The sequence below is a fragment of the Sinohyriopsis cumingii genome, chromosome 3 (assembly GCF_028554795.1).
Source record: "Sinohyriopsis cumingii isolate HCF-2022 chromosome 3, ASM2855479v2, whole genome shotgun sequence".
Lineage (NCBI taxonomy): Eukaryota > Metazoa > Mollusca > Bivalvia > Unionida > Unionidae > Sinohyriopsis > Sinohyriopsis cumingii.
In genome coordinates, this window is record NC_142963.1 from 14896707 (window position 1) to 14921553 (window position 24847).

The following is a 24847-nucleotide window of genomic DNA, read 5'->3' on the forward strand; positions in this document are numbered from 1 at the left end:
ATCGTACTCACGAACTTTTTTCTTAAATAATCGTTTTGTCGGAATAAGTTTCCTTACTGCCGCTAATTCTTCTCGCACTAATCTAGCCGAATGAGGCTCTCCAACTGTGCTAGTTTTTTTACTCATCTTATTTTCAATGATATTGTTTTAATGTGAAATAAAATTAGCATCTGCAACCCAAATTCAATTACGGCAAATAAATTTTACAATACCCCCCCCAAAAAAGCTGCCATTTTTTTTGTGTCCAAAAATGCAAATTTGGGGGGAATTTTGCGGATTATTTCGCGTAGGAGGGTTTATTTTTGAATTCTGAGGCTTCTACGGAGAAATGTTCGGTAGGAGGCTTAAAATTATCTGAGCCACCTGGTCTGTACGACTTCCCTGCTGCTTAGAACCTTTAAGATCATTTGTGATTTAATTCACAATACTACAAATTCGTTTTAAATTTTCACTTTGTTTTATAGTGAAATAAATAAAAAATTGGAATTTTACAAAACCGTTGGATTTTTGCTCTTTTCTGTTACTTTCATACTGTAGACTCGTAACAATAGCATACAAAAATAACTGTCTTTGGGAATGCAAAATTAATTTAAAGACACACTGGCAATATATAATGTACGAGCGGTATTTAACAGTTATGACTATTGCGCTTTACAAAACGTTAGTTATTAGTGAGCAAAATATCAGTACATTCCTTCTCTCCAAGTAATCCCCATGCGCCTCTACACACTTTTCAGTCTGATTATGAAATTACTAAATGCCATTTTGTATTAACTTTTTGTTGTATTGCTCATCCACTTCAACATTGCACTTCCAGATCATCTGCCCCATACCAAATCTTTTGATAACGGGATTCAGCCAAACTCATTCAGAGATAAATCAGGCCTGCACGGAGGATAGGCTAAATGTGGTAGCTGTTCAGGAAGTCTGTCATGAGGTCTGATTTATGCGTCGATGAGTGTTTATGTACAAGATAGATACCTCGGATATCAGTAAGCGGGCGAATGGTTCAGTAGTGTTCCACAACATTTTGGCAATCCATTGGAGGCACATATATGTTTATTCACACCGGCACAAGTATCTGGATGACAGGGTCTTGTCCATCGAACAGTAACCGCATAACACTGGTCAATCTTTTCATGTTTGGCGAGCAGCTACTTGGAGATTTCAACCTGAGTCTGTTTTACAATCATACGTTAACGTATGCTGGACCTATCTTGCACAAACCTTTCAAAGCTTCAAATGATTACTCAATATATCAATCAACAGCTGGAGCAATAATGCCCGTGATAACAGAACAAATCAATTGCTGACGTATTAATGCCCGTGATAATAGAACCAATCAATTGCTGACGTATTAATGACCGTGATAATAGAATCAATCAATTACTTACGAATTAATAACCGTGATAATTGAATCAGTCAAATTATGACGTATTAATGCCCGTAATATTAGAATCAATCAATTGCTGACGTGTTAATGACCGTGATAATAGAATCAATCAATTACTGACGTTTTAATGGCCGTGATAATAGAATCAATCAACTGCTGACGTAGTAATGCCCGTGATAATAAAACCAATAAATTACTTACGTATTAATGCCCATGATAATAGAATCAATCAAATGCTGACGTATTAATGCCCGTGATAATAGAATCAATCAATTACTTACGAATTAGGCCCGTGATAATAGAACCAATCAAATGCTGACGTATTAATGTCACTGATAATATAATCAATCAACTGCTGATGTATTAATGCCCGTGATACTAGAATCAATAAAATGCTGACGTATTAATGTACATGATAACAGAATCAATGAAAAGATGCCGAAATAATGCCCATGATAATAGAAATATATTCGACTGTGTCTGTTGAGCATTTTGACAACTGCCCCCTTCACAGCAGCCACATCCCCTCATCAATGGCTGACAATGGTATTCCAAAACATGGATTATCCTCCATGGGTTCGCGTCCATCTAACAATGAAACCACCTAAAATTGTACGATATCACACGGATTACATCTGGATATTGTATGCATGTTGGCGTTGATATCAGTCAGAGAGTACGATAAAAGCACACAATTTACATTGTGCTCCCTGCTCTATAGCAGTGTTCTTCTCCGCCGTCACATAACTGTCATTTACCTATGTTTGCTCATCCGTATGTAGCAGCAAGTGTCCAGAGTGCTACATGTGCAGTTGCAGATCATCTTATTGAAAGTTATTACGAAATATTCAGAACTTTTCAAATAAGCCTCATAAGCTTAAATATAAGCACTTAAATCTGCTACGACGGATAATTGTTTATCAGTCGGGGTACAGGGATTTCGAGATTTCTCCAGCTACTAGTAACTTGGCCAAGAAATTGTATATTGTCCTGTGATTTTTTTAAGGTACTTTATTTTCAAAGTTTTCTTGTCGGAAAATAGAGATTTCAGGGCTTCCACTAATTCACTCGGGTAATTGCGACTAGTACCGAACTAACTAGATTTCAGTTTCGTCGCCATAAAATATAATTTTAACAAGAAGAGCAGCAAAATTTGGCCTCGAGTAGATCGAGTCTTAGAGCTTCGTCCATTACACAGCAGTTTTCTCAGCCCGCTTCGGTGGCCTAGTGCTCAGAGCGTCCGCCTCGGATGCGGGAGGTTGCGGGTTCGAACACCGGCCGAGTCATATCAAAAGACTTATAAAAATGGTACTAACAACTGCATCGCTAGGCGCTCAGCATTAAGAGGATAGTGTTAGAACTGGTTGACCTTGGTGTCAGGATAATGTGACTGGGTGGGACATCATGCTACATGTCTGCGGCATGATGTCCCAGTGCTAGACATCACTATAAACTGCCACAGTGCAGACATCGTAGCGATATGACTGTAACCTTGTTAAAACTACTTTAAAAATCCAAATCACACACACACACACACACACACACACAAGTTTTCTCCCGTAATGGTGAGTCATGTCTAGATACGTAACTTCGAGGTAATGGTGAGTCATGGCTAGATATGTAACTTCGAGAGGTCTCAAAATTAAGCATAAGAGGAAAACTAAGCATGCATCATCACCAAACAGACCTGATTTACGATATTGGGTATTCCCCACACCAAACAGACCTGATTTACGATATTGGGTATTCCCCACACCAAACAGACCTGATTTACGATATTGGGTATTCCCTACACCAAACGGACCTGATTTACGATATTGGGTATTCCCTACACCAAACAGACCTGATTTACGATATTGGGTATTCCCCACACCAAAAAAAAAAAAAGTTATATTTCTAGTGAGGTTGAAGGTCAATAAAGTTGTAGGCACGTGTTGTAATTCTGTCCGATTTAATGTGCGCCATTTCTCTGGCTGCACGGGCTTCACGCTCAACAACACGACTATTTTCACTGACATGTTATATTCTTGTACTAATAAAGATTGACTCAAAGTTGTCATCACTACTAAAAGTCTTAACTTGTTAAGATCAATGTTTCTAGCAGAACTATAAAATGATACGTATTGGTGCAAACTTGTGATAACTCTCTAGTGTTTCTGGGCTGGTCAAGTTGCCTCTACGATCATCTCGTGGTTCAAGTCATATGGACCTCCCCATCTAATCACAGCATTCCAGCCCATATAACCACTGTTTCCAGCTAATCGCGCAATATTTAGCGTCCACAAAATAAAGCTAAATCCAAGAACATTATTTACGTGACAAGTGATGCTTAACACCTAAGTAGCCAATCACCAATGTTCATTGGTTGGGTTTGGGAGTGCTATTTAGACTGCTATTAAACGCACAACGAAACTGACCAATTTGTATGACAGATTTAGGTAACTACAATCCATTACTCGACAAATCATAATTCAAACGTAGAATAGATACGTTCTCTAACTAGATACCGACCGGCCTGGGATCTTGGCCTTTAAAAGTCTTACCTTGATTAGGTCCTCCTTGTCTTTGTGTCTTGCCCATATGATAATAATAATGTACAGGCCAAGTACTGCTATAACGGTTGAAAAGACAGCCGCATTCTCATTAAGATTTTTGAATTTGGCCCACACGTTCTTGAAGTCGATCTTGTTTGGTGGTACAGCTGAATCTCCCCCAAATGATGTCAGATGGGTACACAAGCATTGTGTCTTATTGTAAGTCGTCAGAGGACCAACCTGAATATTATATGAAAGTTTGATGAAATTAATTTACAATATAATTACATGCATTCATTTTAACAAGAGGAAGTTATTGTATTTCCTAACAAACAAATTATACCTTCTGATTCGCGCATGAAAGCACGTAACGACGGCATGTACAAGGTGAATGTATAGGAAGCTTGAAAAATCTCACAGCAATAAATCCTGCCCATTAAATTAATAATTCGTCACCATCTCTCACACAAGCAGACAGTCTTTCTTCATGACCGTCTTGCATTTCAAACTGATCGTTAACTTTTAATTTTTACTATTTTCTCAAGTGTTGCGCAGATTGGAAAATATATACGCAATCGGATGTTTCGAAACATGGTGTGTCTTACATAGTTCAATACTCCAACAGAATCAGCTCACGCAAACTACTACTGATCCTTCAAAATAAACGTTCCCTTCAACTTACCACGCATCCACTTGCATCCCAGGTCTCTTCTTGCGCGTTCCAAAACCTACATCCTGCCGTGTACATCTGGAACGTGTAGTTAAAATACGTCACCGGCCTGCCAAAGTCTACTTGGCCCTCTTAATAAGTAAATAAATAAATAAATAAATAAATAAATAAAACATTTATTTATTAAAAACATAAATAAAAGTATTATTTAGTTCCTTTTCGGACGGCGTGCTAACTTGAAACTCCTGTAGAAGATTACACCAGTTATGTTCGTATTTTCAGCTCAAAATTTAATATGTGGAATGTTAACTTGTTAGCCTTAAAAAGTACAAGCTGATTTGAAATCGCTGTTTAACTATTACTTTCTCCTTTTCAGTTTACTATAAACAGTAAACATGGGGGGGGGGGCTCAGTGTCAATGTTGACAGAGTCGCGCCTCTCTTTATTCTGACATATTTAGATACGTCCTTTTACTTAGCACTTGTCAGATAAAATGTTGTTTTAGCTATTCTTCTTTGACAATCTTGATAGGTATACCATTCAGAGAACCGTATACAAGATTAGTAAATAACAATGCTCTTTAAAAACGTGTAGTAGTAGTAGTAGAAGCAGTAGTAGTAGTAACAGTAGTAGTAGCAGCAGTAGTAGTAGCAGTAGTGGTAGTAGTATCACTAGTAATAGTAGGAACAGTAGTAGTAGCATTAGTAGTAGCATTAGTAGTAGCAGTAGTAGTAGAGTTAGTAGTAGCAGTAATAGTCACGGTAGCAGCAGTAGTAGTAATAATAACGGTAGTAGTAGTAGTAACAGTAGTAGTAGCAGCAGTAGCGGTAGCAGTAGTGATAGTAGTATCCCTAGTAACAGTAACAGTAGTAGTAGCAGTAGCAATAGCAGTAGTAGTAGTTGCAGCAATAGTAGCAATAGGAGTAGTAATATTAGTAGCAGCAGCAGCCTTAGTAGAAGCTGTAGTAAAATTAGTAGTAGCAGCAGTAGTAGTAGCATCAATAGTAGCAGTAGTAGTAGCAATAGTAGTAATAGAAGTAGTAGCAGCAACAGTAGAAATAGTAGCAGCAGTAGTAATAGTATTAGTATCAGTAATAGCAGAAGTAGTAGTAGCAATAGTCGTAATCGTATATTAGTAGCATTAGCAACATAAGTAGTATCAGTAGCAGCAGTAGTAGTAGCAGCAGCGGAAGTAGTAATAGCATCAGTAGTACTTACAGTAGTAGCAGTAGTAGTAGTATTAACATTAGTAGTAGCAGTAGTAGTAGCAGTAGTAGTAATAGTAATATCAGTAGTAGCAGTAGTAGTAGTAGCATATGTAGTAGTAAGAATATCAGCAGCAGAAGTAATAATAGTAGTTATTATTGTTGTTGTTGTAGAGTTTAACGCCATTTTTCAGCACACGATAGGCTATACAATGCGGCCAGTATTAATGGTGGAGGAAGAACCCGGGAAAACCCCGGAAAGAACCAACGACCCACGAGAAGCTACTGGCAAGCTTTCTCACATACCCACATTGGCTGAATCCGAGACTCGAACCGGCGCAGACAGAGGTGAGATGGCAGTGATCCGTAACGGAAAGCGCTTTAGACCACTCGGCCACTCCGGGCCCCAATAATAGTAGTAGCAATAATATTAATAGTAGCAGTAACAGTAGAAGTAGCATAGGAGTAAAAGTAGTAGTAGCAGTAGTAGTACTAGTAGTAGCATTAGTAGTAGTAATAGCATCAGTAGTAGCAGTAGTATCTATAATAGTAGCAGTAGTAGTAAAAGCAGCATCAGTAGTAGCAGTAGTAGTAACAGTAGCAGTAGTAGTTATAGTAATAGCAGCAGTGGTAGTAGCAGTAGTGTTAGTAGTATCAATAGTAATAGTAGAGTAGTAACAGTAGTAATATAAGTATTAGTAATAGTAGTAGCAGTAGCAGTAGTAGTATTAGCAGCAATATTAGTAGCAATAGTAGTAGTAATAGTAGTAGCAGTAATAGCAGTAACAGTAATAGTAGTAATAGGAGCATTAGTAATAGCAGCAGTAGTAGCAGCAAAAGCAGTAGTAGTAGCAGTAGTAGTAATAGTAGTAGCAGTAGCAGTAATAGTAATAGCAGTATTAGTAGTAGTAACAGTAGTAGTAGTAGCAGCAGTAGTAGCAGCAGTAGTAGTAGCAATAGTAGTAGTCATATTAGTAGCAGCAGTAGCCTTAATAATGATAATAATAATAATAATAATAATAATAATAATAATAATAATAATGAGGACTTTGTATAGAGCTGAATCTTTAGAAGCTCTGAGCACTTTACAACATTAGACAACACGTATAACATAAGAAACATATATAATGATATGATTACAAAACACAAACACCATGAAATTATAAAACATAAAAAACATGCTGAAAATAGTAAGGTAGGAAACATTATTAAGTCTTTAAGTTTGTTCTAGCAGTCGAAATAAGTGAGTTTTAAGAGTACTCTTGAATGTGATCACTGTGTCTTTGTGTCTAAATTCAGTGGGCAATTCATTCCACGTTGCTGGGCCTTGGTATGCAAAAGAACGCTGTCCATATGACTTTGTTTTCATAGTGGGAATAATGAGTATACGATTGTCAGAAGAGGAGCGTAAGTATCTTGCTGGTGTGTACACATGGGTGAAGTCGGATAAGTATGTTGGACTGGAGTCCGTCAGTGAAACGTAGCACAGAGAACAAATTTTGTGTTTGATTCTGGATCGAATGGATAGCCAGTGTAGGGTACAGATCAGCGGGGAGGTGTGCTCTGATCGTGATACTGTACTGTAAGAATGATCCGAGGAGCTGTGTTTTGAACTTTTTGAAGTTTCTGGAGTATATATTGAGATGAACCAGACAGAATTGAGTTACAATAGTCCAGCCTTGAAGGTACTAATGAACATACAAGTGTTTTAGTGGCATCAACTGAAACATATTTGCGAATGGAGCTGATGCGTCTCAGCTCAAGATATGCAGCCTTGCATATGTTCATGACATGTTGGTGCAATGTGAGAGTACTGTCCAGAGTAACACCTAGGTTTCGTACTGATTGTGTGAATTTAATGTTGGTGTTGCTGATATTTATTGCTTGAGGTAAAGGATGTGAATGAGAAAGTCTTTGTGTTGTGATCAGAATGGCCTCAGTTTTATCATCATTCATCTGCAGCTTGTTACATGTCATCCTTGATTTCACATCAGAAATGCATTTCTCTACACCTTGGATGGTAGCATCAACTTCAGTTGGGTGGCTAGATTTGTATATTTGGGTGTCATCAGCGTACAATTGGTGAGACACTGGATGATGATCTATGACACTTGAGAGCGGCTGAGTGTATAGAACGAAGAGAACACGTCCAAGAATAGACCCCTGTTGAACACCACAACATAGATTAACTGGGCTGGAGTGTATTCCATTTGCAGACACAATTTGTGTCCTGTTGACCAAGTATGACTTAAACCACAGTAAGGCTGTATCATGAATGCCAAATACATGCTAAAGACGGTGAATTAATATATCATGGTATATTGTGTCAAATGCTGCAGACAAATCTAGGAGGGTGAGGACTGTAATCTTTCCGCTATCCAAGCGGAGAGAATGTCATTAGCTACTTTTAGAAGAGTAGTTTCAGTACTGTGGGAAGGGCGATATGCAGATTGTACATTGCTAAAAAGGGTTAGTAGCAATAGTATAAGTAGTATCATTGGCAGTAGTAGCAGTAGTAGAAGTAGCAATAGTAGTAGTAGTAGCAGTAATGGTAGTAGCATAGTAGTAATAGCAGTTTCAGTAGTAGCAGTAGAAGTATTAATATCAGTAGCAGTAGTATAAATAGTATCCGTAGTAGTAACAGCAGTAGTAGTATTAGCAGGAGTAGTAGCAGCAGTAGTAGTAGTAGTAGCAGTAGAAGTAGTAGTAACAGCAATTTGTGAGTCGTTTCCGTTTTTAGTTGGAATAGTAACATTCTGTAGTATCTTACCTTTAAATTTATCAATAAAGAACAAGAACAAAACATCACATCATAATAATGATAACTCAAATTGATCTAAGTCGTACCTTTTATGCCAATGCCAATTTTGTACACACCACTCATGGCTGTAACATTCTGCGGCGGGAAAAACGTGTGACGTAGCAAATCTCTTTGAGTTTCCGTTTTAGCGTCTGGAAATGTTTCTAATTGATGTGGTATGATAGCCATATAATCGTAATACGTTTCGTTAGGATAGTCTTCATATTTGATAAAAACTTCAAACTTTTCATTGTCATTTTCAGGGTGTATAATAACATGCAATGACGTATCGTTGTTAGTGATATTCAATGTGTGGTAATTCAGCGACCCTGCAACGTCACCTCGTTTGACCATCAGCGTGTACAGTCCTGCTTCGGCATTATTAGCTCCATTTCCTGTTTTTAAGAAAAGGAAAAAATAAAATAAATATATAGGAAAAGAAAAGTATACAATAAACAGTGGATATGTATACATGCAATTTTGATTGGAGCAAAACAGACTACTTTAATTATGAACCTCTATCTTGAATTACGTTGCATTGACTTATCTTCCTTAATGAGCTTGAGTTACGTTGCCCTGGTACATATTCAATAATATGCTTACGTTACGTTGCCCTGGTACATATTCAATAATATGCTTACGTTACGTTGCCCTGGTACATATTCAATAATATGCTTACGTTACGTTGTCCTGGTACATATTCAATAATATGCTTACGTTACGTTGTCCTGGTACATATTCAATAATATGCTTACGTTACGTTGTCCTGGTACATATTCAATAATATGCTTACGTTACGTTGTCCTGGTACATATTCAATAATATGCTTACGTTACGTTGCCCTGGTACATATTCAATAATATGCTTACGTTACGTTGCCCTGGTACATAATCAATAATATGCTTACGTTACGTTGCCCTGGTACATATTCAATAATATGCTTAAGTTATGTTGCCCTGGTACATATTCAATAATATGCTTAAGTTATGTTGCCCTGACACATGTTCAAGAATGAACTTTAGTTATGTCGCCATGACACATAATTTAGAAAGATTTAACTTCCTATAGGACACAAAATAATAGTCAATCGTCCTGATAAAAGACCTAAATTGATGAAATTTAAGTGAACCACTTGTCACGCATGGTAAATATGCAATGCATTTGTTCTTACTGATAACTGATTGAATTCCAGCCTTCCTTTTTTAAATTTTCTTTCGTACAACCACCATCATCCTTTGTTCCTTCTGTACACTCTCCACATTGCCTGCTTCCTTCTTATTTTTCTAATCACCCACTCAACGATACATTTAGTTTTTTCTTAAATTTGTTCATCTAGGTTACCTTTACCTTCCTATTTTACTAACTGACACACCAATGCAGTCCAATATATTTTATTTGTACTACCAAGGCCCGATTAAGGTGGCAAGAAAATCTTGAGCGCCCGCCATAGAAAAGAAATGATAACTTATTTTAATTAAAAATAAAATATGCTAGCATTTCACTGCAGTGCGGAGCCTTGGAGCATTCCATTTTTGGCCCTGATCATTACGTCTAGTTTGGCACTCCTCCTTCAATCCGGCCTTAAGTATTACTTGCGTATTACAGCCAGTTTGGCACTCCGCCATTGAGTATTACTCGATTATTACAACCAGTTTGGCACTACGCCTTTAATCCGGCTTGAGTATTACTTGAGTATTGCAAGTAGTTTGGCACTCCGCCTTTAATCCAGACTTTCGTATTACTTGAGTATTACAACTTTCTGCAATCGGCATTTGAGTATTACTTGCGTATTACAACTAGTATGGCACTCCGCCTTTTTAATCCGGCCTTGAGTATTACTTGCGTATTACAACTAGTATGGCACTCAGCCTTTTTAATCCGGCCTTGAGTATTACTTGCGTATTACAACTAGTATGGCACTCCGCCTTTTTAATCCGGCCTTGAGGATTACTTGCATATTACAACTAGTGTGGCACTCCGCCTTTAATCCAGCCTTGAGTATTACTTGCGTATTACAACTAGTATGGCACTCCGCCTTTTTAATCCGGCCTTGAGTATTACTTGCGTATTACAACTAGTATGGCACTCCGCCTTTTTAATCTGGCCTTGAGTATTACTTGCATATTACAACTAGTATGGCACTCCGCCTTTTTAATCCGGCCTTGAGTATTACTTGCGTATTACAACTAGTTTGGCACTCCACCTTTAATCCGGCCTTGCGTATTATTTGAGTATTACAGCTAGTTTGACAGTCGGTTTTAAACCGGCCTTGAGAATTACAATTAGTATGGCACTCAGCATTTAATCCGGACTTTCGTATTATTTGAGTATTACAACATTTTTGCACTCCGCCTTTGAATATTACTTGAGTATTACAACCAGTTTGGCACTGCGTTTATTTGCATCATTTTATAATTTACTGCCTTACAGTCAGCATTGGTTTGGGAAATATGGCGTTGCCTTGACTGTTGTAAAGATGAAGGACAATGCACACTGCCATGACCGAAACGTATTCCAATCATTTGACACTATCCATTTTCACCCTACCTTTTAGGTATATGGTTATTGGTGTAGTCGTATTCTCCACCTTTACTTTCTCAGAACTGCCAGGCTTGCTATACTGCAGGGTCACCACGCTCGTTCCCACGGTGTCAGAATTGGATCCGAATGTAAAAGGTGAATTATTGTTGATCATCATCTGTAGAATTTTACATCAAAAGTCGGTAAGTAATAACAATTTTCAATAAAGTGTACTTAATGATAACGAAGGAAAAATCAAATCCAGAATGTTGTTTTAAAATAAATTTGATACATATTGATTAGAACAGATGCTGAATTTAAAAAAAGCTCTGCTATATCGAGAAACATTTCCATAGCTGCATGTCACCCCAGTTGATTTGACTGTTATGATAAGAAAGCACCTTTCATTAACGCGTTTCTGCTAGTATACAAATTTTATCTTCAGTGATGTTAATAGCTCAAATAACATTAATCCATCTACCTGAAAAACGTCATGATATATGAATGAAACCCAAATGGACTCTAAATAGGGGTGTTGCTTAGGATAAATAATCACTTGTCTTATATGTCGCAGCAACCTTGTTTAATTTTATGCCTTAATAACGTAATATTATAGCAAATGTCTTTCGGGACGAAAACACAGCAATGATATCGTCAATTGCCTGGGAATGGAATTTTTTTTTCTTTGTTTATTCCCTTTTAATCATGAAAGTTTTTAACATGAAATCTGCGCAGAATGCCTGTGACAGCCATTTTCCCCTTAAATTGCAACCAATCACCACTAGGCATCAATACCCTTACCCTGTATTTTGGCTGGTACAGCCATTTTCCACTTAAATTGCAACCAATCACCAATAGGCATCAATATTCACACCCTGCACTTTGGCTCTGACAGCCCTTTTCCCCTTAAATTGCAACCAGTCACCAATAGGCATAAATATCCTCACCCTGTATTTTGGCTAGTACAGCCATTTTCCTCTTAAATTGCAGCCAATCACCAATGGAATCAATACCCTTACCCTGTACTTTGGCAATGACAGCCATTTAGATATAAATGGCACCTGTAAATATATTTCGGGACCGTATTGTTGAAACCATTTCAGCATGAAACTCAAACTCTGGTTTAAAAACACAAAATTATGTCATTGATATAGGCCGGTGAACTTTAGCAGCCTTGGAGAAGGACTTATGAAAGGCCCGGACGTGCTATAGTTGGATAATACCATATCTGATCACCCATGGCACAAGTGTCGTACTCGTACATTGTGGATAATACCATATCTGATCACCCAAGGCACAAGTTGGGACGGATATCTGTGACATTAAACTTGCATTGAGGAAAGCGTTCACATTTCGAGAAGATACAAATGAACAAACTTGATTTGATCTTCATGGAGTTTTGTTTTGCTTTGTTTTGCTTTGTTATGTTTGGTCGAAAATGTTTTGTTGAGTATGTTTTGTTGAGTTTATTTTGTTGAGTATGATTGGTTGAGTGATGATTTGTGAGTGATGACTGGCTGAGTGATGATTGGCTGAGTGATGATTACCGTTTGCCCAACATCTGACCCATTTCCTGTTGTCCCTAATACATCTGGGGGCATTTCAATGCCTCCATCTTCATCTTCCATTGCCTCCCCATTAACTGCAACAGACAGATAGTGTGCGGACATAATAGTACAAGGACAGATTGCAGTGTACAGACCTCAATAGTACATGAACAGATTGCAGTGTACGGATATCAATAATACAAGGACAGAGTGCAGCATTCAGGCATCAATAATACAGGGACAGATAGCAGTGTACGGAAATTAGTAATACAAGGAAAGATAGAAGTGTACAAACAACAGTAATACAGTGACAGACATCAGTGTATGGAAATCAGCAATACACATACAGATTTCAGTGTACGGACATCAATAATACAGGGACAGACATCAGTGTGCGGACAACAGTAATATAGGGAAAGATAGCAGTGTGCGGCCATCAGTAATACAGGGAAAGATATCAGTGCGCGGATATCAATAATACAGGGACAGACAGCAGTATGCGGATGTCAATAATACAGGGAAAGATAGTAGTAACAGAAAAGTGCGAAACCAACAAGTTTATCAGCTTGAACAAATAATTTATTTCCCTTTAATACAAAGTGAAAATTTAAAACAACTTACAACTTACATCTTTGTGAATTAAATTCCAAATAGTCCTAAAAGTTATCTCACAAGTCAGAAAGTATAAATTGTTCCAGTTGAATTCAGTGGTGTTTTGAATGAATTCCGATCTTGAATGTGCTGATGTACCAATATCCTGGAATACTTTCATATGTTAATAATCCTGAACGAACGTATTAATCAGCACTTTGAAAATCCAAAGAATAATTTAAATAAATAAATATTTTCAAAATTAAAACTGAATATAACTAAAAGACTGATTCCACTACAGATGATAAGAATGGAAATAGTAATTCAAATGTAAAAACAACAACCTTAATATACAGATGTAAGACGCAATAAGAGGCAAGGATGAGCTCAAACGATCGTTTCCAAAACATTCTAAATTGTAAACAAAGTCCGTTCTTATACTTCAGTGTTTGCAAAAAACATGTCATTTATCAGGTAGATCAGAAATTCTCGAGGGAAGACGCCATGTCCTGAGTTCACATCCAACCTAATAGTAGTAAATACTTTAATCCACAAACATAGAAAAAACCTAGCTACGCAACATTATGTTTACAAAATGACCATTACAATCTACAATTATGAAAGAATTCAAACAAACAGTATATATATATTAATAACACCTCAACTCAAAAAAAAAAAAAAAAGATTTATACAATACAGCTTTTTAACCTATTCTTCAAATATGGATATGATAACTATAATAATTAAAATCACATAAGATGTCTTATGAATAACACCAAATATACATTAAGCAATGAAGTACGTTTATAAACCTAAAAGTACATCTTCAATTAGATTATCTTTCCCCTTGATGTGCCTAATGTTAACGTTGTATTCCTGCAACATCAAACTCTATCGAAACAATTTCTGATTTTTGTTTTTTAAATTTTCTTAATGAAAGGGTGGGGTCGTGATCCCTGATTATTATAATTAGAGTAAGGACTAACTAGTATATACCTCAAAGTGTTGCGATGCCAATATCAAAGCCAACAATTCATTCTCGATTGGAGAATAACTTCCTTGGTGCTTGTTTAGTTGGGGTTTTTCTTTAGAGACATTGCACATTGAATGATTCACGCCATTGTTTTTCTTCTTCAATCAACAAGCAAGCCCAACATCACTCCCATTAACAGGTATTTTAAATGATTGACTGAAATTTGGAGCTCACAAAACTGGTGAACTCTTAAGTACGGGCTTTAATTTATCAAAACTCTCTGACATTTTTAGACCAGTAAAACTTGGATTTCTTACTCAACAAATCTGTCAGCGGTTCAGCAATTAAGGAAAAACTGGAACAAAATTTCCGATAATATCCAGGTATAGCTAATACGTTACCTTTTACTGATATGCACGGGTAATTCAGAGATGGTTTTAACCTTAACCTCTACCTGTTTAAGTGTCCCGTGTCCCCCAGTATGTCTTAAACTGTAACACAATATGTCTTAAACTGTAACACAATATGTCTTAAACTGTAACACACTATGTCTTAAACTGTAACACAAACACGGCAAAACTAACGTCTACCTAAATTCATTTTAAATTTTACATCATTCAGATGATCAAAGAATTTCCGAATGATTTCCAAGTGATATTTCCAGGCATCATTGTAGATGATGGCACTATCGATGTTTGCGTTACAATTATCTATATCGGATGTTATCAACTTAATCATTAAGTTCTGGAAAGTTTGAGGTGAACATTTCATAATCTATGGCATCACCTTATATTGATAAAGTCCATCTGGAGTTACGAATGCCAACATTTCCTTTGCTCATTTCTTGAGTGAAAATTGCCAGGATCGTTTCCCAAGGTCAAATTTGGTGACATATTTGCATTTCCAATATTGTTGATTTAATCAAATCGTCGATTCTTGACAAAGGAAATGAATCTTTTTGCTAACAATGTTCACTGTCTCAGCGCAAGAATACACAGTGAACTCCAGTTACCTCTAATTGGTTCTGTGAAATCTTTCCACAGGAAATATTTTATTTCTTTTTACAAACATTCATGCTTGAGACGATTACTCCCGTAAGGATGCTGCTTCACGGATGCAGAATCTACAATCTCAAGGTCATGGTATATTTTATTTGTTCGTGTTGGAACAACTGATAACAAATCAAGGTCATGGTATATTTTATTTGTTCGTGTTGGAACAACTAATAACAAATCAAGGTCATCGTATATTTTATTTGTTCGTGTTGGAACAACTGATAACAAGAGCTCTTATTCACGTAATAATTAATTTAGCTGGCTCTTTTCTTCTGGCTGCAAATGTAAAGGTTTCTTGTAAACCTTGTTTAATATATTCGACTTCCGAAGAGTGGTTAAATCAAAGTCACTACAGTCACATTGCACGCCTTAGTTGAAATCCTCACCGTGTGAGACAGGCACAACTAAATTGTTTAAATGATTAGTGGCACTATTTCTAACTTATTTATATGCACAGCTGTTTCTACTTTTGCCTCCCTAGAGTGTTAATGATATAATTTAAGTCACTTTCTTTTCGACACGGACAAGTTAGACCTATAGAAGTTAAGTTCAATGCTATCTCTAAACTTATTGTGACGGTCAGTAAAAACTAACTGACGAGATTTTGGGCATGGTTGAATATTGAGTTTCATTTGTCTGGCATTATTTGGAGACTCTTGAAAAAGTAATGCCAGGCTTAAGTCCTTTCAGCTCCATATTTCAATCAATTATTTAAAATATATATTGATGCGAGTGACGTAGGGTTTGATGGAGTTTTGATTCAAGAACACAAAAATGGTGTGGATCTTCCAGTATATTATTTTTCTAAACAAAACAAACAAGCACCAGAGAAAGTATTCCCAATCGAGAAGGAATTGTTGTCTTTGATATTGGCTTTGCAAAACTTTAAAGCTTTAAAGTTTACATTAGTTCATCTTCTTTTCCGATTAGTGTATTAAGTGATCATAACCCCCTTACCTTCATTTGCAAAATAAAAACCAAATTTCAGAGATTGTTAAGGTGGAGATTTGATGTTGCTGGAATACAACATTGACATTATGCAAATTACGGTAAAAGATAATCTAATGTCAGACGCACTTTCACGTTTGTTATATTGCTTTATCCATTATTTGGATCATTCATCAGCTATTTATGTAATTTTAATTACGACAGTATCATATGTATATTGGATGAATATTTAAAAGAAAGCTTTATTATATAAAGCGTTTTTTTCTTTATCAGGTGAGGTTTTATGTATATTTAATTTGTATCTTGTGATTGACATTTGTCCATAATGGAGGGCGGGGCCTACCTGACTAATGCCGTTTTTGTAAAGAACATAATATTGTTATTCATGATTGTAGTTTATATATTAAGATCATTATTTTGGTAGTGCTGTGTACATTAAATTAGTATTATTTGTTGCCTCTCTAAATGATTATATGTTATATACATTTTTATTTTTTCTTGACCTTGTCCAAATCAAGTTCAACGTATATCTGACCAGGGACATTTATTTTGTTAACAACATTTTCCATATGATTGTGGATTAAATATTCAGATCATTATAATGTAAGCATATTGACCAGAATTAGAGGCATGTAAACATGTTACTTGGATTTGAGCTCCTCTTAGGAATTCCTGGTATAACTAATGTTTGATAAATTATTTACTTAACATCTGGTAATAGACCTGATCTTGTTGACAACTTAGAATGTTATACCTCATGGTTGTCCTAATTTTGTGTCTTAGGTTTTTACATTAGGGTTCTTTATATTAATGTATTCATTCCTATTTTAATATCCAAAGAGGAATTCATCTTTCAGTATGTGTTCCTTTTAATTTTATAGCATTTATTTATTTCAATTATACACTGGAGTTACAAAGTGCTAATTTAATGTATTTTGGGGTTATTGTAAATTCAATCAAAGACAATTTTGACTATGTCATTACAATGCATACGATTGTTAGCACACTATTCCAATATAATGCTACATCAGGCACATTCAAGATCGCACTTCGTACGGAACACCACATGAATTCATTCGGAATAATCTATACTTTCCGAATTGTGATAAAACTTGTATGACTATTTGTAGTTTAATTCACAATATTGTAAGTTCTTTTCAAATCTTCTTCCTTGTATTATAGGCAAAAAAATTATTTGTTGAATTTTAATAAACTTGTAGGTTTCGTTCTTTTCTTCTACTTAGTTTAAGACCATAGAGTCGTAACAGTTGGTTTACCGAAAGATTTCTAAAATATGTGCAACTGAAATACCAGAGACTAAGAAAAGGAGAAAAAATTAATTTAGATTTCAAAAGCAATTTGGATTTCTGTGAAATATTTTAAAGAAATTTATATCCAGGACGAAAGCCTCTAAAAAAACTTTTTTTTGCGACTCTACGGTCTTAAACTAAACTACTCAAATATGTTGTACCTATAAGAATATGATGAGCTCATTTGGATTAATACGGATTAATACGGACTGATACGGATTAATACGGATTAATACGTATCGGTTATCAGGGCAAATCCGCTTATATTAAAATGAATGTTTCCTGTGGTTCCATACAATAGACCTTGTACTTATCTGAAAGAGATTGGATCTAAAATCGGTCATGTAATTTTATCGTTAATACAAAATTCGCTATCATGCAAAATATCTCTACAGCAAAGTTTTGTAAAGGTAAAGTTGTTTTGACAAAATAAAAAATAACATTTTGGACCATTTAACGATAAATTGTTACGACGTTTTGTTTTTCAGACAAAGCTGCTAAAATTATTAAACATTCGTAAAGTATATTTAATTAAGGCATACAATAACAGCAAAAAATACATTAGAATGGCCGATGTCGTACATGTGGGATAAACTGCTTAAATAATGGTGAAAATTGCTGAAATTTATTTATTTTTACCTCCTGTTGTATTATCCACTCTCTTCATGCTGACCTTTATACCTTTGGCTTGGAATGACGTTGTTTGGTTTCCCTCAGACTTGCCAAGGATACTGTTTGATACGGATCCAATCGCATTCAAAAACAAATGACTGACATCCCTATCCTGTTAAAAACAGAAGTATAGTCGTCAGTCACGTATGAAGCATCTCTAACCAAATTATTCCAAATGATAACAATTTTTAAACAAGAAAGAAAAATGTCCTGATTTTTGCTTTGACTATTCTTGCCTGAAGTACTGTACAATAAGTGTTTAAGAAAATATAAACGGTGTATTGAGTCATCCACGTGTGAGTTAAAACCGGAGTACTACAACAAGGGTCAGTGACCAATAGGCCTCATTGACACTGTGACGTACTAACAGACCTCACTGGTTCTGTGACGTACCAATAGACCGCACTGGCTCTGTGACGTACCAATAGGCCTCACTGGCTCTGTGACGTACCAATAGGACTTACTGGCTCTGTGACGTACCAATAAGACTCACTGGCTCTGTGACGTACCAATATGCCTCACTGGCTCTGTGACGTACCAACAGGACTCACTGGCTCTGTGACGTACCAATAGGCCTTACTGGCTCTGTGACGTACCAATAGGACTCACTGGCTCTGTGACGTACCAATAGGACTCACTGGCTCTGTGACCTACCAATAGGACTCACTAGCTCTGTGACGTACCAATAAGACTTACTGGCTCTGTGACGTACCAATAGGCCTCACTGGCTCTGTGACGTATCAATAGGACTCAAGGAGGTCTTAGTAAACGAATATTTGTAACTCTGGAAGCGAACCATCCTCCTTGCTGTTCATTCTCTGTCTTTACTCAATGTTGAGTTCTGGCACTTGCCTCTGCGTGGAAGATAAACACAACCATTATCAGTATCGTCTTTAACGTTACTAGAGTCACGGAGAGCCTTCTTCAGGTACTTCACCTCTAGCCTATTTATTATAATAAGTACATCCCGACTATCTTCTTAATTTTCCACTTCTTTAGTCTTCTTTCTTTGTGGACGATACACTTAAAAAACCCGGATTTAACTCGCCGCCGGCCTTCATATATATTGTTATGACGTGACCTATCACGTTACCTGGCAGTCTATTCCTATTTGGACCATCCCATTCTCATTACAAGGATACCTATAAAAACGGTCGACTTAAAACGCTGAGGAAAACAGCTACACTACCCATGCCTACGAGAAATGTGTCCCGCATTTCAAAACAAAACAAAACATAATGAAACAGTTTTAATAATGCGAATAAATCAGCCAAAAAATCATTCGTCATTCAGAATGTTTTAATAAGTTGTTTTGATTCACGATGATTCGACGCATGATAGAACAACTTATTTACCAGACATTTCAAGCACTAGACAAAACAATATCATCCATCCATTATGGAACACGTCGTTCTCGACGACGTGACACAGCTAATGGCTTATGAAATTGATTGACAATCCGCATAATTGCCGTCAATTTCGTCCACCATCGTATCGCCACATCTTTCAAGCAAGCCTACAATTCCGAAGTCCCGTGCATCCTCGTAAGCCTCTGCATCGTCTACGATGTATGGCATATTTAGTTCTCAAGTTAAAAGCTGCATACGACAAAGCCGCATAGGTCATAATGTAAAGTCTGTGGACGTCCGTTTCCCCAGCTTGTACGCTAGTTCAATCACTTTGTCTAAAATATTGAACGGTCCCCGCCAGTGACTCGAAAGCTTGGGAGAAAAACCAATATTTCGTTATCGAAAGAACACATCTTTTCATCGTCTGCTCTGAAACTTTCCCAAGACAAATGACAGTTATGATATCGCTATTGCCGTTGCATGGCACGTTTGATATTTTTCCTTGCTAGAGCGTGAACAACTTCCATTTGCTCTCACATTCTCGAACTGGTGAGGTGTTTTTCTTTCAGGAACACAGCAGACTGTGAGTATGACAATGTCACTTCTACAAGAAGCCAATTGCTGCAAAAGTTAGTTTGTAAAACCTCAGCGCTACTTCGAACCAGACAGTCAATGACTTATCGCCACTCTTAAATATGCCGTTAGCTTTGATGAGCTGAGGACGATTTTAGATAGGGATTTGCCAATAGAATTTCTCAGATACCCGTGTGACGGTCGATCCAGCATCACTCAAAAGTTGGTATCGAGGCCATGGATCTTGGTTGTTACATACATTCCTGCCTCGGTAACTACTGATTGGACTCCAACCGAGTTCTGTTGGTTATGGCCTTTATCCCCGTTTCGATCGATGTCGCGGTGTCAGCCATGGGGCCTGAGTAATCTTTACGCAACCCAGGCTGTAGCTTGGCCCGGTGTAAGTTTGTTATCATCTTTTTCAGGTTAGTTTAGCTTTGAACAATGTTTCTTTTCATGTATCCTCCATCAACATTTGAAACATTGGATCGTGTCATGGATTTCAAGTATTTTTTATAGGAATGCGCTCCAACGTTAGTACTCAGGGCTTTATTGCGCTCAGACGACTTTTTCAACGTATTTATTTCGTCATGAAGCTCTCCGATCATCTGTTTTAGTGGAACCAGCAGATGCTCAATCGCCATTTATTCTGATAGTTACTTCCGTTCTTTTTCATCGGCTCCTAAGTGACGATAGTAGCCACAATAACCATGCGCTGTTTTTCTTTATGTGCGATCAAAGGCTTCCAACTCCAAGGCTTGCTGTATGTAATCATTTAAACTTTCTGACCGCGCCTGATGAATATGAAGTCCCAATACAAGAACCAACCAGTGCGTCAATAAAATTCTCTTTCGCCAGAACTTCAGTTAAATCACTTATATGCTCATAATTATCCCCAGCGCCATCAATTCAGTTTCCGATTACTCTTTGCGCTTGTCAGAGAAGGGAAGCTGAGATACACGCCTTTTTGCTCAGTATTTCAGCCATTATACTGGGTACATGCTTCGAAATTGGATTTGTAGTCTAGCCAGGAACCGAGTGTCACAGGATTTATATGTTACGATTTTGTCTGATTTGCCTAATTTGGCAACTTATCTGTGATAGGCACATGCGATCGCAAAGATGGCTAAGGATTTTGATCCAGTATACTAATTATTGCTGCGGTATCGTGGAGCAAGTTACCTGTGAGTTTGATGGGCTCAAAGATTGTGTTTGCGTAAATACTTGGGGTCGAAAACATGGAAAGAGTGTTACAATCTGGGTTTGCTCACAACATAATCTGTGTCTCTCATTTTACTATCTTTCACGCTGTTAATATGCTGTACAATACTACTGTATGGCGCACAGATGCTATGGGACGTCCCATGCGCCCCAGATCAGATGCATGCGACCCCTGCGGATGTACATCAGCGCTTACGACTGCGTCACAGATCTCGGGGTCTTATTTCGTACATTCCCTACAACATTTATAATTCTAGTTGCTAATGGTACAATACTGTCATGAACATAGCACAGAGCTACCTCTAATTTGTCATCAATGCGCTTGCTCACTAACAATCTGAACAGCATCTTCATTGCCGTTAGGTTTTGAATGTCCTGCGCTACTCTTGGGCGAACAGCTTTCAACCATTACTAAAGTTTCATTGAAAGATTCGTCAGTCAGTGCGAACTCTGCTGCATCGACATGTCAATCCTCATTACCTTGCGTGTTGTAGCAGTGGTACAAGCAATTCTCATCTAGCTTATGCGCCCTGTTCCAAAACTAATTCTATATAAGCACCTTCTTCCAATTAGACCGCTGTACCAGTTAATACGTGACGTGAGTAATATTTACAACTTTGAACCTGCCCCCTTGATGTTCGAACTCAGAGATTGATATCGGCGTCCGATTAAACTTTATATAGCCCTGGCAATCAGCTATGAGAAGAAAATTAAAAAAACGATTATCTTTATCGTCTTTAACATTACTAGAGTCGTTGAAAGTCATCCACGAGCACTTCATCTCTAGCCTATCTATTATAATAATTACTTCACGATTACCTTTTCAATTATCCTAGCTGGACCATCCTATTCTCCTCAGTACGGGGATACGTATTACAACGGCCGACTTAAAATGCAGGGGAAAATTGCTAGGGTTCAGAGTTTAAATAAAAATTGTCCTGAAACGATGGATTTGAATAAGGTTCGAATGATCTCATTTCCTCCGAAGGCAATATTAAGCATGATCTACGTATAAATTGAAGAACTCCTCATCCCTTTGTCTTAGAATAAGAAGGCAAATTGCAGGAACAATTCAATTTTCTTAAGCTGGAGAATAAGGATGCAAAGTATAAAGATTAAATTCCTTATTATAGAATAACGGAGTCCATTAAAAGCGCAATGTAATTCTTTATAGAAGAATAAATGGGGGGGGGGGCGGCTATTAAGGATACAATTCACCACTTTCTTGGAGAATGAGAAAGCCAATTAAAGGTCCAATTCAACTCTTTATTGGAAAATAAAAAGCCAGTTAAAGGTACAATGGAACTATACAAAATTTTACTTTACCTGCTCTCCTCTCTTCGTCTGATATAAGTAATCGATAAGAGCTGACAGAAGCCTAATAAGGTAAGTTCTAATCTTACAGAGAAAATCGAGAATGTTCGTTAACCAGAAGTCAAGAACCTGACATATTTCCTAATAAGGTAAGTTCTAATCTTACAGAGAAAATCGAGAATGTTCGTTAACCAGAAGTCAAGAACCTGACATATTTCCTAATAAGGTAAGTTCTAATCTTACAGGGAAAATCGAGAATGTTCGTTAACCAGAAGTCAAGAACCTGACATATTTCCTAATAAGGTAAGTTCTAATCTTACAGAGAAAATCGAGAATGTTCGTTAACCAGAAGTCAAGAACCTGACATATTTCCTAATAAGGTAAGTTCTAATCTTACAGAGAAAATCGAGAATGTTCGTTAACCAGAAGTCAAGAACCTGACATATTTGTTTTCAGCACATTTTAAACGATTGAAAGTCCGAAGTTTCACAATGTACGTAGAATACAGGGATGTACAGTTTTTTAATTATATTTTTATTATCATATAGTGGTAGTTATACACAACGAGTGGATTTAAATCCAAAGAAAGTAGTATTTTGGTGCTCACTGAATTGTAGACATTTTTATTAACAACAATATGGTACAGATCTTTCGGATTCTCTTCTTTGCCATTAAAAGACTCACTCAGATAGATAATTACCCATCTCAAGACACACAAAAAAATGAACAAGACCACTGATATCATCATCATTACTATCATAATTATCATTATCGTCTGGGGGCCCCGAGTGACCGAGTGGTCTAAAGCGCTCTCCGTTACGGATCACTGCCATCTCACCTCTGTCTGCGGCGGTTCGAGTCTCGGATTCAGCCAAAGTGGGTATGTGAGAAAGCTTGCCAGTAGCTTCTCGTGGGTCGGTGGTTCTTTCCGGGGTTTTCCCGGGTTCTTCCTCCACCATTAATACTGGCCGCCTATCGTATGCTGAATAATGGCGTTAAACCCTACAACAACAACAACAAACACAACAGTATCGGCTGTCTATAACTAAATCATTAACACCATTGCGATTTGTAACTCACCGCATTTTTTCTTTCCAAATCTCTCCTTTGCTTTTCCTCATCAAACAGTCTGTTCAGATACCATTCTATATCATCGGGTTCCTCGCTGATGGCAAGGTAACAGAATATTTGATTTTTCCGTAGTTTCAGAATGTCTTTATTAATCATTATCTCTTCGCTCTTGTTTTTAATTACGTATGTGAATATCGAATCGTAGAAGCTGAGGTATGTGTACAATCTGTACAGTTGATCACTGTCTTTAAGTTGGCATCTTTTTAGAAGTTCTTTATATTGCATTATACCTGTTGTTGAATCATCGTCTTCCGATGAGATGGAGTCTAGGAACTCGCTTGATCCTGTAGCTACCCAGCTATAACTCCCTTGATTAGTGCGAAGGACAGTCTCGACTGTAGTTACTTCAAAATTTGAATTATCTCCTACATCAGTCGTACCACTTGAGGCTTGATTTATGTTCACTGATTCAGTTACTGGCGGATAATCTGTCGTGAGACCTCCCCCGACTGCCGCCTGCTGCTCAGCAAGTCGCATTTCCATTTTCTGCTCCACCAGTTTTGCTGTCGCATCCTCTATTGGCAAGACGTTGGCTATTCCCCCGACGACTTCTACGAAAATAAAACGAGACAAAATTATTATAAGAAAACATTTTTCTTCGAGATAAATAAAAGTAACTGAAGCGATGCTAGAACAAATTTTGGGAATAGGATTCTAAATGCAGAGCCGTATTTGTAATGATGCATACGACATCTCCACGTGAGAACTAAAGATATAACCCAAGTTAATTACTGCGGTATTATTCATCCTTGCGATATCTTAAGGTATAATTGCTCCCGTTTGTAGCGGTATTATTTATCCACGTGATATCGAAAGGTATAATTGCCCCCGTTTTGTTGTGGTATTATTCATTCATAAAAGTTAGCAACAAAAAATGTGTCACTTTGAATTTTAACTGCGGACGGAGCTATGGCATGCTCGCCTATCATTCTTGGTATATGAATATGACAGTAGTATGCTCGATAAGGGAAATTCACCTCCGATGGAATAATTTTAATAACACGTTGGAAAATTGGGGGTTCTTCTTTTTATATCGGACAC

The 24847-nt window shown here is 37.2% G+C and overlaps 1 protein-coding gene across 1 annotated transcript in view; it reads right to left on the minus strand.

Moving 5' to 3' along the window:
* The window catches only part of LOC149802478 (uncharacterized), an 84916-nt gene that overhangs the window by 52150 nt on the left and 7919 nt on the right, over positions 1-24847 (minus strand). Inside the window, exons 5-11 of the mRNA XM_089951520.1 lie at positions 23756-24357; positions 18186-18330; positions 12670-12764; positions 11150-11300; positions 8650-8997; positions 4610-4728; positions 3937-4167 (exon numbers count right to left, since the gene is read on the minus strand). Coding sequence (XP_089807646.1) covers positions 3937-4167; positions 4610-4728; positions 8650-8997; positions 11150-11300; positions 12670-12764; positions 18186-18330; positions 23756-24357 — 1691 coding nt within the window. The remainder of the gene's footprint in view (positions 1-3936; positions 4168-4609; positions 4729-8649; positions 8998-11149; positions 11301-12669; positions 12765-18185; positions 18331-23755; positions 24358-24847) is intronic.